The sequence below is a fragment of the Capricornis sumatraensis genome, chromosome 9 (genome assembly GCF_032405125.1).
Source record: "Capricornis sumatraensis isolate serow.1 chromosome 9, serow.2, whole genome shotgun sequence".
Lineage (NCBI taxonomy): Eukaryota > Metazoa > Chordata > Mammalia > Artiodactyla > Bovidae > Capricornis > Capricornis sumatraensis.
The window spans coordinates 40153273-40167845 of record NC_091077.1 but is presented as its reverse complement, the minus strand read 5'-3'; the positions used below and the strand labels follow the sequence as shown (position 1 = coordinate 40167845).

The following is a 14573-nucleotide window of genomic DNA, read 5'->3' as shown; positions in this document are numbered from 1 at the left end:
CAGCTCTAGTCTCTGCCAGCCGGCGTCAACCCCGCCTTTCCTCTTTCAGCGGCCGCTCGGACTCCCGCCCCGGCCGCGCACTGTCGGGTCCGGCAACTTCCCCAGCGCCGCCCGACTTCGGTGAGCTGGGGGCGCGCATGGCGGCAGTAGGGCCGCGGACTGGCCCAGGCGCCGGGGCCGAGGCGCTGGCGCTGGCAGCAGAGCTGCAAGGAGAGGCGACCTGCTCCATCTGCCTGGAGCTCTTCCGCGAGCCAGTGTCCGTCGAGTGCGGCCACAGCTTCTGCCGCGCCTGCATCGCACGCTGCTGGGAGCGCCCGGGAACGAGGGCCACCGCCGTGTCCCACACGCTGTCCTTCTCGCTGCCCTGCCCGCAGTGTCGCGAGCCCGCGCGCCCCAGCCAGCTGCGGCCCAACCGGCAGCTGGCCGCGGTGGCCACACTGCTGCGGCGTTTCAGCCTGCCGGCCGGAGCGCCAGGAGAACGCGGGCCTCCGGAGGCTGTGGCGGCCGGGTGCGCGCAGCACGGCGAACCGCTCAAGCTCTACTGCCAGGACGATGGACGGGCCATTTGCGTGGTGTGCGACCGCGCCCGCGAGCACCGCGCTCACGCCGTGTTGCCGCTGGACGAGGCGGTTCAGGAGGCTAAGGTGAGTGTCGTCCCCACCCATGAAGGTTCTCGGGACCTCCAGTCCCGGTTCTAATATTCCCGCGCACGCGAAGGCCCAGGTGAGCCCCTGCTTTTTTTTTGTCCTATCCCATGCTGCCTGGCATTAGCTTCGGGACTCAGCGCAGCTCTCCCTCTGTCACCAGCCTCGCACGCCCTTATCATTTCCTTTGGGGCCCATACTGGACCCACTGTATGATACCCCACAGATATGGCGATTTTCTGTCGGTCCCCGGCTTCTCGTAGTGCCTCCTTCACACCCCCACATCTGCTACCCCTACTATTCAACCCTTACACGGGCATAGCTCTGTTCAATGTTCTCTCATTTCTTGTGGTCAAGTGAGACGACCTTCCCAGGAGGTTGGGCTAAGGGGGTGAGTGGATCCAGAGTTGAGTAGAGTGCCAAGAGCCGGCTGGGATTCTCCGTGCCTGCCGCCTCCCTTTCCTGCCAACTTGCAGGGGTGCGCACTAGGAGGCCTGCGGCACAGTCCCCGGTCTTTCTTTGCTCTGACTCTGCTCCAGCCCTCCTACCCAGAGGGCTTTCTGATGCTGGTGAGGAGAGCAGAAAAGAGGACTAGGCAGACTGGGCAGCTGGAGTGCTTGGATTTCAGCCTAGATTGTGCACAGATGATCCTGAAGACCGGAGACCCTGAGGTCTTTGGAATCAGCTTGCAGTGGCCCTGTACCCTTAAGTGCAGCCTGTGTAGGCTGCATCCATCCCAACTTCCAGAGGTGGCTTCAATCCTGCCTCCTCCGCCTCAGTGAACAGGGCCTTCACTTTCTTCTGGGTGGTTTCAGGAAGGCCCATGTGGGGGTTTCCAGAATCTTCTCCCCACAATGTCTTCCTTCTCACCCTCCTGCAGGAGCTTCTGGAGTCCAGGCTGAAGGTCTTGAAGAAGGATTTGGAAGACTATGAGGCCTTTCGTTCCACAGAAGAGAAGGAGAGCAAGGAGCTCCTGGTGAGAATGGCAACCCCCAGGTTGGCTCCCCCTCCCCCAACCCCATGCCCCAGGCCGACAACAGAGGGCCACCTACCACTCTGGCTTTGAAGTGTGTGCCTGTGGAACAGAGGTGGATTTTAGAAATATCAGTTCAGTTCAGTCACTCAGTCATGTCCAACTCTTTACGACCCCATGGACTGCAGCACACCAGGCCTCCCTGTGCATCACCAACTTCTGGAGTTTACCCTAACTCATCTCTGGTGAGTCGGTGATGCCATCCAACCATCTCATCCTCTGCCATCCCTTTCTCCTCCTGCCCTCAATCTTTCCCAGCATCAGGGGCTTTTCAAACGAGTCAGCACTTCCCATCAGGTGGCCAAAGTACTGGAGGTTCAGCTTCAACATCAGTCCATCCAATCAACACTCAGGACTGATCTCCTGTAGAATGGACTGGTTGGATCTCCTTGCAGTCCAAGGGACTCTCAAGAGTCTTCTCCAACACCACAGTTCAAAAGCATCGATTCACGGGTGCTCAGCTTTCTTTATAGTCCAACTGTCACATCCATACATGACTATTGGAAAAACCATAGCCTTGACTAGATAAACCTTTGTTGGCAAAGAAATCAGTTCAGTTCAGTCTCTCAGTCGTGTCCGACGCTATGAGACCCAATGAACCACAGCACACCAGGCCTCCCTGTCCATCACCAACTCCTGGAGTTCACCCAAACTCATGTCCATTGAGTCAGTGATGCCATCCAACCAGCTCATCCTCTGTCATCCCCTTCTCCTGCCCTCAATCTTTCCCAGCATCAGGGGCTTTTCAAATGAGTCAGCTCTTTGCATCAGGTGGCCAAAGTATCGGAAGTTCAGCTTCAACATCAGTCCTTCCAATGAACACTCAGGACTGATCTCCTTTAGGATGGACTGGTTGGATCTCCTTGCAATCCAAGGGACTCTCAAGAGTCTTCTACAGCACCACAGTTCAAAAGCATCAATTCTTCAGCGCTCAGCTTTCTTTATAGCCCAACTCTCACATCCATACATGACTACTGGAAAAACCATAGCCTTTACTAGATGGACCTTTGTTGACAAAGTAATGTCTCTGCTTTTGAATATACTGTCTAGGTTGGTCATAACTTTCCTTCCAGAAAGTAAGCGTCTTTTAATTTCATGGCTGCAATCACCATCTGCAGTGATTTTGTAGCCCCCCAAAATAAAGTCAGCCACTGTTTCCACTGTTTCCCCATCTATTTACCATGAAGTGATGGGACTGGATGCCATGATCTTCGTTTTCAGAATGTTGAGCTTTAAGCCAACTTTTCTACTTTCCTCTTTCACTTTCATCAAGGGGCTTTTTAGTTCTTCTTCACTTTCTGCCATAAAGGTGGTGTCATCTGCATATCTGAGGTTATTGATATTTCTCCCAGCAATCTTGATTCCAGCTTGTGCTTCTTCCAGCCCAGTGTTTCTTATGATGTACTTTGCAAATAAGTTAAATAAGCAGGGTGACAATATACAGCCTCGACGTACTCCTTTTCCTATTTGAAACCAGTCTGTTGTTCCATGTCCAGTTCTAACTGTTGCTTCCTGACCTGCATACAGATTTCTCAAGAGGCAGGTCAGGTGGTCTGGTATCCCCATCCCTTTAAGAATTTTCCACAGTTTGTTGTGATCCACGCAATCAAAGGCTTTGGCATAGTTAATAAAGGAGAAACAGTTGTTTTTCTGGAACACTCTTGCTTTTTCGATGATCCAACAGATGTTGGAAATTCAATCCCTGGTTTCTTTGCCTTTTCTAAAACCAGCTTGAACATCGGGAAGTTCACAGTTCATGTATTGTTCAAGCCTGGCTTGGAGAATTTTGAGCATTACTTTACTAGTGTGTGAGATGAGTGCAATTGTGCAGTATTTTGAGCATTCTTTGGCGTTGCCTTTCTTTGGAATTGGAATGAAAACTGCCTTTTTCCAGTTCTGTGGCCACTGCTGAGTTTTCCAAATTTGTTGGCATATTGAGTACAGCATTTTCACAGCATCATCTTTTAGGATATGAAATATCTCAACTGGAATTCCATCACCTCCACTAGCTTTGTTCATAGTGATGCTTTCTAAGGCCTGCTTGACTTCACCTTCCAGGATGTCTGGCTCTAGGTGAGTGATCACACCATCATGATTATCTGGGTCATAAAGATCTTTTTTGTACAATTCTTCTGTGTATTCTTGCCACCTGTTCTCAATATTGTCTGCTTCTCTTAGGTCCATACCATTTCTGTCCTTTGTTGTGCCCATCTTTGCATGAAATATTCCCTTGGTATCTCTAATGTTCTTGAAGAGATCTCTAGTCTTTCCCATTCTATTGTTTTCCTCTATTTCTTTGCACTGATCACTGAGGAAGGCTCTCTTATCTCTCCTTGCTGTTCTTTGGAACTCTGCATTCAGATGGGTATATCTTTCCTTTTCTCCTTTGCTGTTTGCTTCTCCTTTTTTCACAGATATTTGTAAGGCCTCATGAGACAGCCATTTTGCTTTTTTGCATTTCTCTTCTTGGAAATATAATGGTATGCATATCATATAGTGTGACCATATAATTTATCATGTAACCAGAGCTTTTCAGAGTAAAAGGGGCAGCTAAAATATTTTCAAACATCTGGCTTAAACTGGAACTGTCCCAGTGAATCAGGAAGTATAGTCCCCCTAATATGACATAACACCTCAGTTAGGGTCTGTGGAGCATCTTGTAATTGAATACATTAACATTCCTGTAGAGAAACATATGAACGGAAAATAAGTAGCCTTCTGTCGGTCTTAGGGTAAGTTTTACCACCAAAGGAGTTATGAAAGAAACTTTTTTTCATTTTAAAATTTTAGATTTTGAAATTGAGGCTAGGAGAGAGGGAGTTGGGGGTGGAGGAGGGGATGGCAGAGCTGTTCCCCACCCAGTAGAGGGCAGAAGGTTTGGGGACTTGGGTTTTCAGCAGCTGACTGTGCCAGCACCCCGGTGCCCAGAGCTTGGGGTGGTATTTTGTCTTCCTTGAAGTGAAACAGGAAAATGAAATGGGGTTTATTTTGTTTAAGGTGGGAAAACGTGGATCACTGTTATTTTCTATCTCGAAAATTCAGTTCCTGCTTGTTAGCGCAGGACTGTCTAGTTGTGAAGTTGGAAAATGGAGGGGGAGGAATCTGAGGACCCCTCTGTCCTTAAAGGGAGGAGAGGTGGGGTGAAGGGAGGCATGTGTACAGATGCCCCAGTGTTCCTTCCTGATCCTGAACTGCATCGGGTACACTTGCATCCCGTGCACTCCTCCGGCCTTCTCTTCTGAACATTCACTTCCCTCCATAAGGAAGAACTCACCCCTCCACACCTCCACCCTCTCTGCTGGAAAAAGGAATAAACGTGTGGCTCTTTGGCCATTGCTGTACATCTATGACCAGAGGGCCTTCTCCAGCTTGGGCAGCTTCATGGTCTCTGATCCTACATCCCATGGCCTTGCTTAGCACTTTCTACTTTGTCCTACACCCACCCAGCCAACCCCTCTCTGGCCCATACATTCTTTATAACTGCAAAATACCTGCTTAATGAAACAATTATTGCTGTCTTGAGAACAAAGAGAAAGAACATTTTTATTTGAAAATGCTCTTACTATTTAGAGAAGTGGTTCTCAACTGGTGGCAATTTTGGGCCCCAGGGAACATTTGGCAATGCCTGGAGATATTTTTGGTTGTCAACACTGGGACAGAGGTGCCACTGGTGTTTACTGGTAGAGGCCAGGGTACTGCTTAAACATCCTGCAAAGCATAGGACAAAGCCCTCCACAACAAATAATTATCTAGCCTCAAATGTCAATAGCACCCAGGCTGGAAACCCTGATTTAGAGTATTTTGGCAAATATTGTTACACTTGTGTTATTTCCACTTGTGTTATTGTGTAAGAAGCTTGCACTTTGAGGTCAGACTCCCTGGATTAGAATCCTGACTTCCCGCTTCCTGGTAATTCACCTCTCTATCTTCGTCTCCCCATTTGTAAATTGGGATGAGAGTATATCCATGCCATTGGGTGATTGTCACCACTGAGGGAGCTGATACCTCTAAAGTGCCCCGTGTTGCTGCTGCCTGTTTGCCCAACATCCTGAAGACTAGGCAGCAGTGACCTGAACCCCGGGTCACCTGACTTCAGAACTCACTTACAGTCTGCTCTTCTAGCTACTCTTTCCTCCCATAACATTTTCAGGGGAAAGGAACTTTGACATTTGAGCTTGACCTGGAGGGATGGGATTCTTCTCACTGGCCACGAGAGGCCCCACTTGTGATATCACACAGAGTCCCTCCCATGTGTTTGTGTAAAGAATCAAGAGGATTGGGGTCTAAAAACAGAGGGGGAGAAAATCCCGTGAATAGTAATAATGGAAAGAATAGAATATAAAGCTTGCACACAGCATATTCTCTCTTAGGTCTTGTGGATATGCTGTTACCTCTGATCACTGGCATTGATTTCACTTTCTTCTTTCTTTGCTGTTGTGTTCAGTTGCTAAGTCCCGTCCAACTCTTTTCGACCCCATGGACTGTAGCACACAGCAGGCTTCCTTCACCATCTACTAGAGTCCGCCCAAACTCATGTCCATTGAGTCAGTGATGCTATGTAACCATCTTATCCTCTGCCACCCCCTTCTCCTTTTGCCTTCAGTTTTCCAGTGAATCTGCTTTTCACATCAGGTGGCCGAAGTATTGAAATTTCAGTTTGAGTATCAGTCCTTCCAATGAATATTCAGGATTAATTTATTTTAGGATTGACAAGTTTTATCTCCTTGCAGTCCAAGGAACTCAAGAATCTTCTCCATCACCACAATTCAAAAGCATCAATTCTTCAGTGCTTAGCCTTCTTTATGTTTCAACTCTCACATCCATACATGACTACTGGAAAAACCATAGCTTTGACTAAACGGCTATCACTTTTTCAGCAAAGTGATGTCTCTGCTTTTTACTACACTGTCTAGGTTTGTCATAGCTTTCCTTCCAAGGAGCAAGTGTCTTTTGATTTTATGGCTGGAGTTACCATCTGCAGTGAACTTGGAGCCCAAGAAAATAAAATCTGATTTCCACTTTTTACCCCTCTATTTGCCATGAAGTGATGGGACTGGATGTTTTTTGAATGTTGAGTTTCAAGCCAGCCTTTTCACTCTCCTCTCTCACCCTCATCAAGAGGCTCTTTAGATCCTCTTCATTTTCTGTCATTAGAGTGGTATCAACTGCATATCTGAATTTGATATTTCTCTCAGCAGTCTTGATTTTAGCTTGTGATTCATCCAGCCCAGTGTTTCAGCTGATGTACTCTGCATAGAAGTTAAGTAAGCAGGGTGACAATATACAGCCTTGATGTACTCCTTTCCCAATTTGGAACCAGTCCATTGTTCCACGTACGGTTCTAACTGTTGATTCTTGACCTGCATATAGATTTCTCATGTGGCAGGAAAGGTGGTCTGGTATTCCTATCTCTTTAAAAATTTTCCAGAGTTTGTTGTGATCCACACAATATTCAGCCTGGCAGCAACAGAAGCAATGTGGAGGCCTGATACAGCATCATCCTTGAAGGAAACCAGTTACTTGGTAGCAGATGGATTGCCTTGGACCTCTTCCACCCTGGAAGGGACAGTATTTTATCTTGGCTGAAACTGACACATATTCTGAGTAAGAACTGTCTTTGCTGCCTGTGGAGCCTTAGTCAGCACTACTAAGGGCTTATAAACTGATTCATCAACATGATTTATGATCCTAAATTGGGTGTCTGATTAGAGAGGGAATTTAAATATCAGAAGTGCTTTGAGGGACTTCCCCGGCAGGTCTGGTGTTTAGAATTCCATGCTACAACTGCAAGGGCATGGGTTCAATCCTTACTTAGGGGACTAAGATCCCACATGCCATGTGGCCAAAAACACACACACAAAAAAAAAAAACAAAACAAAAAGCTGTGAAAGTGGAGTTATTTAAAATTTACTTCCAATTTTGCAATTTTGATACTCTATTAGTAGATGTTTTAACACAGAATATGCTTCTTTAAATGTGAGACCTGACACCATTTCTCCATACCTTGCTTCAGCCTTGCAGGCTAACAATGACTTAGAGTACTATGTTGGCTTGTCCGTCTGACAGCCAGTGACATTGCTAGTTCACTTTAAGTTTCTGTGACATTGTTGGTTCACTTTAAGTTTCTATGTCTTAAAACGAATTTTCACCGGCACCCCCAGCTCCACAAAGGTTTTGCTTCAAAGTCACACCTTAAATTTGCCTTGTAAATCATCTATTAAATCATTGCCAAAAATGTTGAACTGAATAGAAGTGAGAAGAGTTCGACAGCATTATGCTTGAGATCTCACTGTGTGCTATAAAAGGTGTTTTCCAACTCTGCAACTTCAATGATTTCCAACTTTCCAACTCTAGTAACTTGAAACCATAATGTGTTTGGATTTCCACAGAATAAAGATCATAAATTTGGTCACACACACAGAAAAGTGGGTTGGCTACTGCAAAATTGCTTTCCTTGTAGTGGCTGGCATGGTTTTATCAGACAGGTTACTAAACAAACATTGAGGAGGCCATTCCTTATAGGATGGTTTAAAATAATATTTCTCAGTTCAATTCAGTTCAGTCGCTCAGTCGTGTCCGACTCTTTGCGACCCCATGAATTGCAGCATGCCAAGCCTCCCTGTCCATCACCAACTCCCGGAGTTCACTCAGACTCGCGTCCATTGAGTCCGTGATGCCATCCAGCCATCTCATCCTCAGTCATCCCCTTCTTCTCCTGCTCCCAATCCCTCCCAGCATCAGAGTCTTTTCCAATGAGTCAACTCTTCGCATGAGGTGGCCAAAGTACTGGAGTTTCAGCTTTAGCATCATTCCTTCCAAAGAAATCCCAGGGTTGATCTCATTCAGAATGGACTGGTTAATATTTCTAGGAGAGCTGAAACTGTAATTAGGTCTCAGTTTGGTGACATGAGGCTTAGCATAAGTGACTCCATTTGGAGCCTGTTGTCTTGTTTTTAACACAAAGTAAATGTGTTTGGGGACCTCAGCTTAATCTTTACAGTAACTACAGAAGGCACTGATTTATCCCTTCCATTTTTCAAATGAGGAAACTGCAGCCCTGGGTGGTTCTGGAGTGACTTTGAAGTTGTCCTAGGTTGATGGGAGAGCCCAGGTCTAAAGTGACACACGGGCACAACTGTGACAGGGGAAGGGAAAGCACATGTTGAGGCTACTGCATGCTCAGAACTGTGATACTTAAACTAGAGTGTGTGCACTGTGGGTATGTATACGTGAGTCTTTGATCCCTGAACACTGAGGGAGATGGACCTTGTCCTGTGAGATGGCACAGAGGCTCCCATCCAAATGGGATGGGATCGATGACCCATCAATGACCACATCCCTTGCCTTCTTCAACTTCACTTCTCCTGAGCCAGAAGCAGATGGCAGCTGAGCAAGAGAAGGTAGGGGCGGAGTTCCAGGCTCTGCGGGCCTTCCTGGTGGAGCAGGAGGGTCGGCTCCTAGGTCGCCTGGAGGAGCTGTCCCGGGAGGTGACACAGAAGCAGAATGAGAACTTGGCCCAGCTTGGGGATGAGATTGCCCAGCTCTCCAAGCTCAGCAGTCAGATCCAGGAGACAACTTGCAAGCCTGATCTTGACTTTCTCCAGGTGAGTCTGGGTTGGCCAGGGGTATGAGTCATTAATTTTAAGGCAGGAAGTTTGAATTTATCCCTCCCACATTTCAAATGAGAAAACAGCAGCGAGAACAGAATTAGTTTAGTAGAAACACACAATCTGGAGCCAAAGGGTATTGAAGAGAAAAGCTCTGATTTTCCTGGTGTTAGCAGTCTAAAAGGATGTGATTTAAATTTTTCTTGACCATGATCCACAATAGTATATCTTACAATGCATTCTATTATATATATATGTGTGTGAAAAAAGTCTCAGAAAATAACACCTGTACTACATGTGATGCACTTTAATGTTTTCTATTCTATCATATGTCCTTCTAAAATAAATAGTCACAATCCACTAATTAAACTTCACAAGTCACAAATGGACAAATGGATCAAGAGAGGTCATTTAAGGGAGTTCCCTGGTGGTTACGACTCATGCTTTCACACAGATCAGGGAAATAAGATCCCACAAGCCATGCAGCGCCACCCCCACAAAAAAGAATGGTTGTTTAAAAGGCACTGGTCTAAGAATTTTTTTCACCTTGTTTTGTGGACATGACTGAGCTGCTAACACTTTATGTCCCTGGATATGTTCCAATGTTTCCTGGTTTATAGTCTATGCGAACTTGAATAGAATTTGTATCTTGCTGTTGTGTAAAAATTGTATAAATCCTAATTATGTTGGATTGGTTCACAGTGCTTTTCAGATCTATTATATCCTTCTACTTATCTGTCTATTCATTTAATTAATTTTTGAGAGTCTGATATTGAAACTTCAACTAAAAATCTTATCTACTTAAAAAATAATTGTGATATATAGTAGAACTGTATGTAACTTTGTTCTGTATTTTCCAAGTCTCTGGTAAATGTGTTATCATACTTTCATAATTTAAAAAATAAAAAAGAAGAAAAATAATAATATGTGGGGAAAAAAAGCACTGATCTGAGTGACCAGTTGTTGCATAGGGACTGTCAGTTGTCTTGAAAGTGTTAGTCACTCAGTGATGTCCAACTCTTTGCAATCCCATGGACTATAGCCAGCCAGGCTCTTCAGTACAGGCAAGAATACTAGAGTGGGTTGCCATTTCCTTCCCCAGGGGATCTTCCCTACCCAGGGATCGAACCCAGGTCTCCGGCATTTTAGGCAGATTCTTTACCAGCCTCTAGAGAAGCCCCATCAGTTTTCTTAGGCGATGTTAAAAGCAGAAGCAACGTTGAGTCCTGGCACTTGTCTCCAGTGATGACTCTGTAATGATGGGAGCAGTTGCAGAGGTGTGGGCAGGGTTGAGGGGTCTACCTTGTTGATGAGACATGCAGTGGTCTGCCATATGAGGAAGCTGTTGCCACATGGGGCCCATGCAAGCAGTGTGTGTGTGGGGTAATGCATCTCTGCATTGCTTATTCCTCTGGAAGCGGGGCAAGGAACCAGTTTTATTTTCTCAAAGATGAATGCTGATTTGGTTTTCTCTCACCTTTCCTTCCAGGAATTCAAAAACACACTAAGCAGGTGAGTGGACCTAATAATACCTGAGGCCTCTCTAGGGTGGCTCTTCTCTTCTACTGTGCTTCCTCTTGTCATTCCCCATCCTGACTTCTCACCTCCTGTTCCCCTCACCCACTTACCTGAGTACTTTCTGAGGCAAACATCTGCCTGCCTGGCCTGGTATTCAGCACAGGGTCAGGCTCTTCTTTTCACCTTTCTTTACCCAGAGGACCTCACTATGCTCTCAAGCCCAGTGGGAGTGGGACAGTGGTTGTGGGCCTTCTTCAGGGTCCTTGTCCTGCAGGTGCAGCAATGTGCCTGCCCCCAAGCCAACCACAGTCTCTTCTGAGATGAAGAATAAAGTCTGGAATGCTTCCCTCAAGACCTTTGTCTTAAAGGGGCTGCTCAAGAAGTTCAAAGGTAGGGGCCTGTGTGTGGGGCTGGGCCTTGCAGGCCTGGTGTTGGGGGTTTAGGGTTCTAAGGACGTGCCTTCCAGAAGCTGTGTGATAAACCAGGAACTAGTGTGTCTCTCAAAGCCAGATTGGTTCGGGCAGTTAGTGGTGGCCAATTTATTTAGAACCCCCATCCCTACCCCAGGACACAAAGCTTCAACTGAAGACAGATGGAGTCGAGGGTCATTAGGGGCAGAAAGAAGGATGAGGGAGGAGAGCTCAGCTCAGAATGGCTCCAGACAAAAGAGGGGGAAGTGGGAGAGGTAGTTAGACTACTGTCCCCTTTCTACCCTTGTGCTTGGCCCGGTACCTGCCTATCATCTCTAGGTTATCAGGGGAGTGAGTGAGTCAGTGGGGCTTACAAGTCGAGAGATGGTGTCACTGTCATTGCCAGATAGAAATTTTCCATGTCATTCATGCACAACCTGCTCTGTTTCTCCTGTTCAGAGGATCTTCGGGGAGAGCTGGAGAAAGAGGAAAAAGGTACGATGGTTGTTGTGATAGTGAGTACCTGTCATTTGGCAATGTGGAGATACAGTAACTGTCTCTCTGGGCTATGTGCATGGTTGCTTCCTTCTGCCCATCTACCTAAGCAACTCTGCCATCAGCTGTCCTTTCTCCCTTATCCTCATAATTATGATTCCTTCAGGTCACAGTGGGGCCCATAGGCCTATAAAGCTATGGGTCATTCCAGAGTAGGAGTGCCCTGCACCTTAGGGTATTTAGATCTGGAAGTGCTTGTCAGTCACCTGGACAAACCTCTCTTCCCTGTTTCCACTCCCAGACAGATGGAGACCTCTTCTGGGGACAGGGGTTGTGTGCTGGGTCAGGGGTCAGACTGAAATCAGGAAGGGAAGCAGTTATTATTCTTGCAGAGTTCTGGGATCTAACCCCAGTGGACTGGAAAAGTGGGAAGGGGAAGGCACATATTCCTGATGCTGATAAATAAGCTAAGTCATATCTTACCTAGTAAGCCAAGTCAGACTATGTCCTCCTCTGCTCAAGACTCTGTGACAGCCCTGCCTCTCCCTCTCACTCAGTAAGGGTTGGAGTCCTTGCACTTGTCTTCAAGGTCTCATGAAATCTAGCCTCACTGCATACTCTTCCCCTGGTTCACTCTGTGCAGTCACACATGAACTTACTGCTCCTGGAATGCAGCAAGAGCACGCAGCTACCTCAGGGCCTTTGCACTGCACTGGCTGTGCCAGGGCCTGGAACACCCTTCCCCCAGACAGCCACCTATCTGGCTTTCTCATCTCCTTGATGTCTGTGCTCATATGCACATTTTCGGTAAGGCCTTTCTTGGCCCGTCTAGTTGAAATTACAGCCTGCTCTCCTGATCCCTTTATCATTTATTGTCTCTCCTCTTTCTCCCCATAGAAAGGAAGCTGCAGGAGGGCAGGGATATTCCTCTGTGGGATTCACAGGGCCTAGAACAGACCTGGAACATAGTAGCACTTACAGCAAGTGTGCGTATTTTAACTTTTCATTATGGAAGGTTTCAAACATACACTAAAGTAGAGAGAAGAGCATAACAAGTATTATGTACTCATCGTACACCTTCTGCCGCTGCTGCTGCTGCTAAGTCGCTTCAGTCCTGTCCAGCTCTGTGCAGCTCCATAGACAGCAGCCCACCAGGCTCCCCTGTCCCTAGCATTCTCCAGGCAAGAACACTGGAGTGGGTTGCCATTGCCTTCTCCATGCATGAAAGTGAAAAGTGAAAGTGGAGTCGCTCAGTCGTGTCCGACCCTCAGCGACCCCATGGACTGCAGCCTACCAGGCTCCTCCATCCATGGGATTTTCCAGGCAAGAGTACTGGAGTGGGGTGCCATTGCCTTCTCCGTCATATACCTTCAGCAATTATCAACTCATGACTAGTATTTTTCATAAACATTCCTACCTACTTCTTGCCACTGGATTATTTTGAAGCAAATCATAGATAACTGTGATATCATATATATCATTTCATATATATCTCAGTGTGCTGTCTCTAAAGAGACATTTTTAAAAAGCATAAACAGGAAACCATCGTTATAAATAAAAAATTAATGATTCTTTCCAGTATCTAGTGTCCAAAATTCCCAAGTGTCTTTTTGCTATAAAATACAGTTTAATAATACATATATGTTTTAAGTAAAATTTTACATAGTATCACAAAGGTACTACAATATCAAAGAAAACTTTATGGAAAAACTTTTCCATAAATTATGATACAAGTGTTTTAAATTGGATTTATCGATTTGAATTGAGATCCAAATCAAGCCCATAAACTGTAGTTGTGTGATTTCAACATATACTTATTTGAGGGGACAGTGGGGTGAGGGGAGCTGCATGGAAGTCTTCTCTCTGTCTCCCCACCTCCCCTAAACCACCCATCCCCTGCAGTGGAGCTGACCTTGGACCCCGACACGGCCAACCCCCGCCTCATCCTCTCTTTGGATCTTAAGAGTGTGCGCCTTGGACAACAAGCCCAGGACCTACCCAGCCACCAGCGCCGCTTCGACACCAACACACGAGTTCTGGCTTCCTGCGGTTTCTCTTCTGGGAGGCACCACTGGGAAGTGGAAGTGGGCTCCAAGGACGGCTGGGCCTTCGGCGTGGCCCGTGAGAGCGTGCGCCGCAAGGGTCTCACGCCCTTCACCCCGGAGGAGGGCGTCTGGGCGCTGCAGCTCAACAACGGGCAGTACTGGGCGGTGACCAGCCCTGAACGGACGCCCCTCAGCTGTGGGCACCTGTCCCGCGTGCGGGTCGCCCTGGACCTGGAGGTGGGGGCTGTGTCCTTCTACGCTGCAGAGGACATGCGCCACATCTATACCTTCCGCGTCAACTTCCAAGAGCGCGTGTTCCCTCTTTTCTCTGTCTGCTCCACCGGCACCTACTTAAGAATCTGGCCTTGAGAGTCATTGCCCGGCCTCCCAGAGGGAGTAAACCAGTCAAGGGTGAACTCCCAATCTGGCTGCCCATGGGAAGGGTTGTTGCCCTCGGATGGAACCTCCTGGACACTTTGGGTCTGTCTTTCTGACTGTTGCCCCAGGCTACCTTAGAGGGGCTTCTGCAGACCACAACATCAGACATGAGATTGGGCTACTGAGGAAAACGGCTCTAAGGTTAATTGAGCAGGGGAATATATGGCCTCGGACTCTCCCTTTTGCCTCTTGCCTGTTGTCCTGGTGACGATTTGGCATGAACTGTAAGGAGGTGGAGGTGGATGAGAGGAGCCCAGCTCCATCAGATGTGCTTCCTATCACTACCCCAATTCAGCAGGACCTCTAGTTCCATGGAATAAAACCAAGCTCTGGCTGTGCAAGGGGGCAGCTTCATCCCAGACCACTCAGCTTCATGATCCGTT

General features: G+C 47.2%; 1 protein-coding gene across 1 annotated transcript; it reads left to right on the top strand.

Moving 5' to 3' along the window:
* The first annotated feature begins 137 nt into the window (after positions 1-137).
* TRIM7 (tripartite motif containing 7) lies at positions 138-14121 on the top strand. Its single transcript, XM_068979483.1, has 7 exons — positions 138-644; positions 1525-1620; positions 9051-9281; positions 10774-10796; positions 11077-11192; positions 11672-11707; positions 13610-14121. Exons 1-7 carry the CDS (start codon positions 138-140, stop codon positions 14119-14121), a joined length of 1521 nt encoding a protein of 506 aa, XP_068835584.1.
* Positions 14122-14573: the final 452 nt, after the last annotated feature.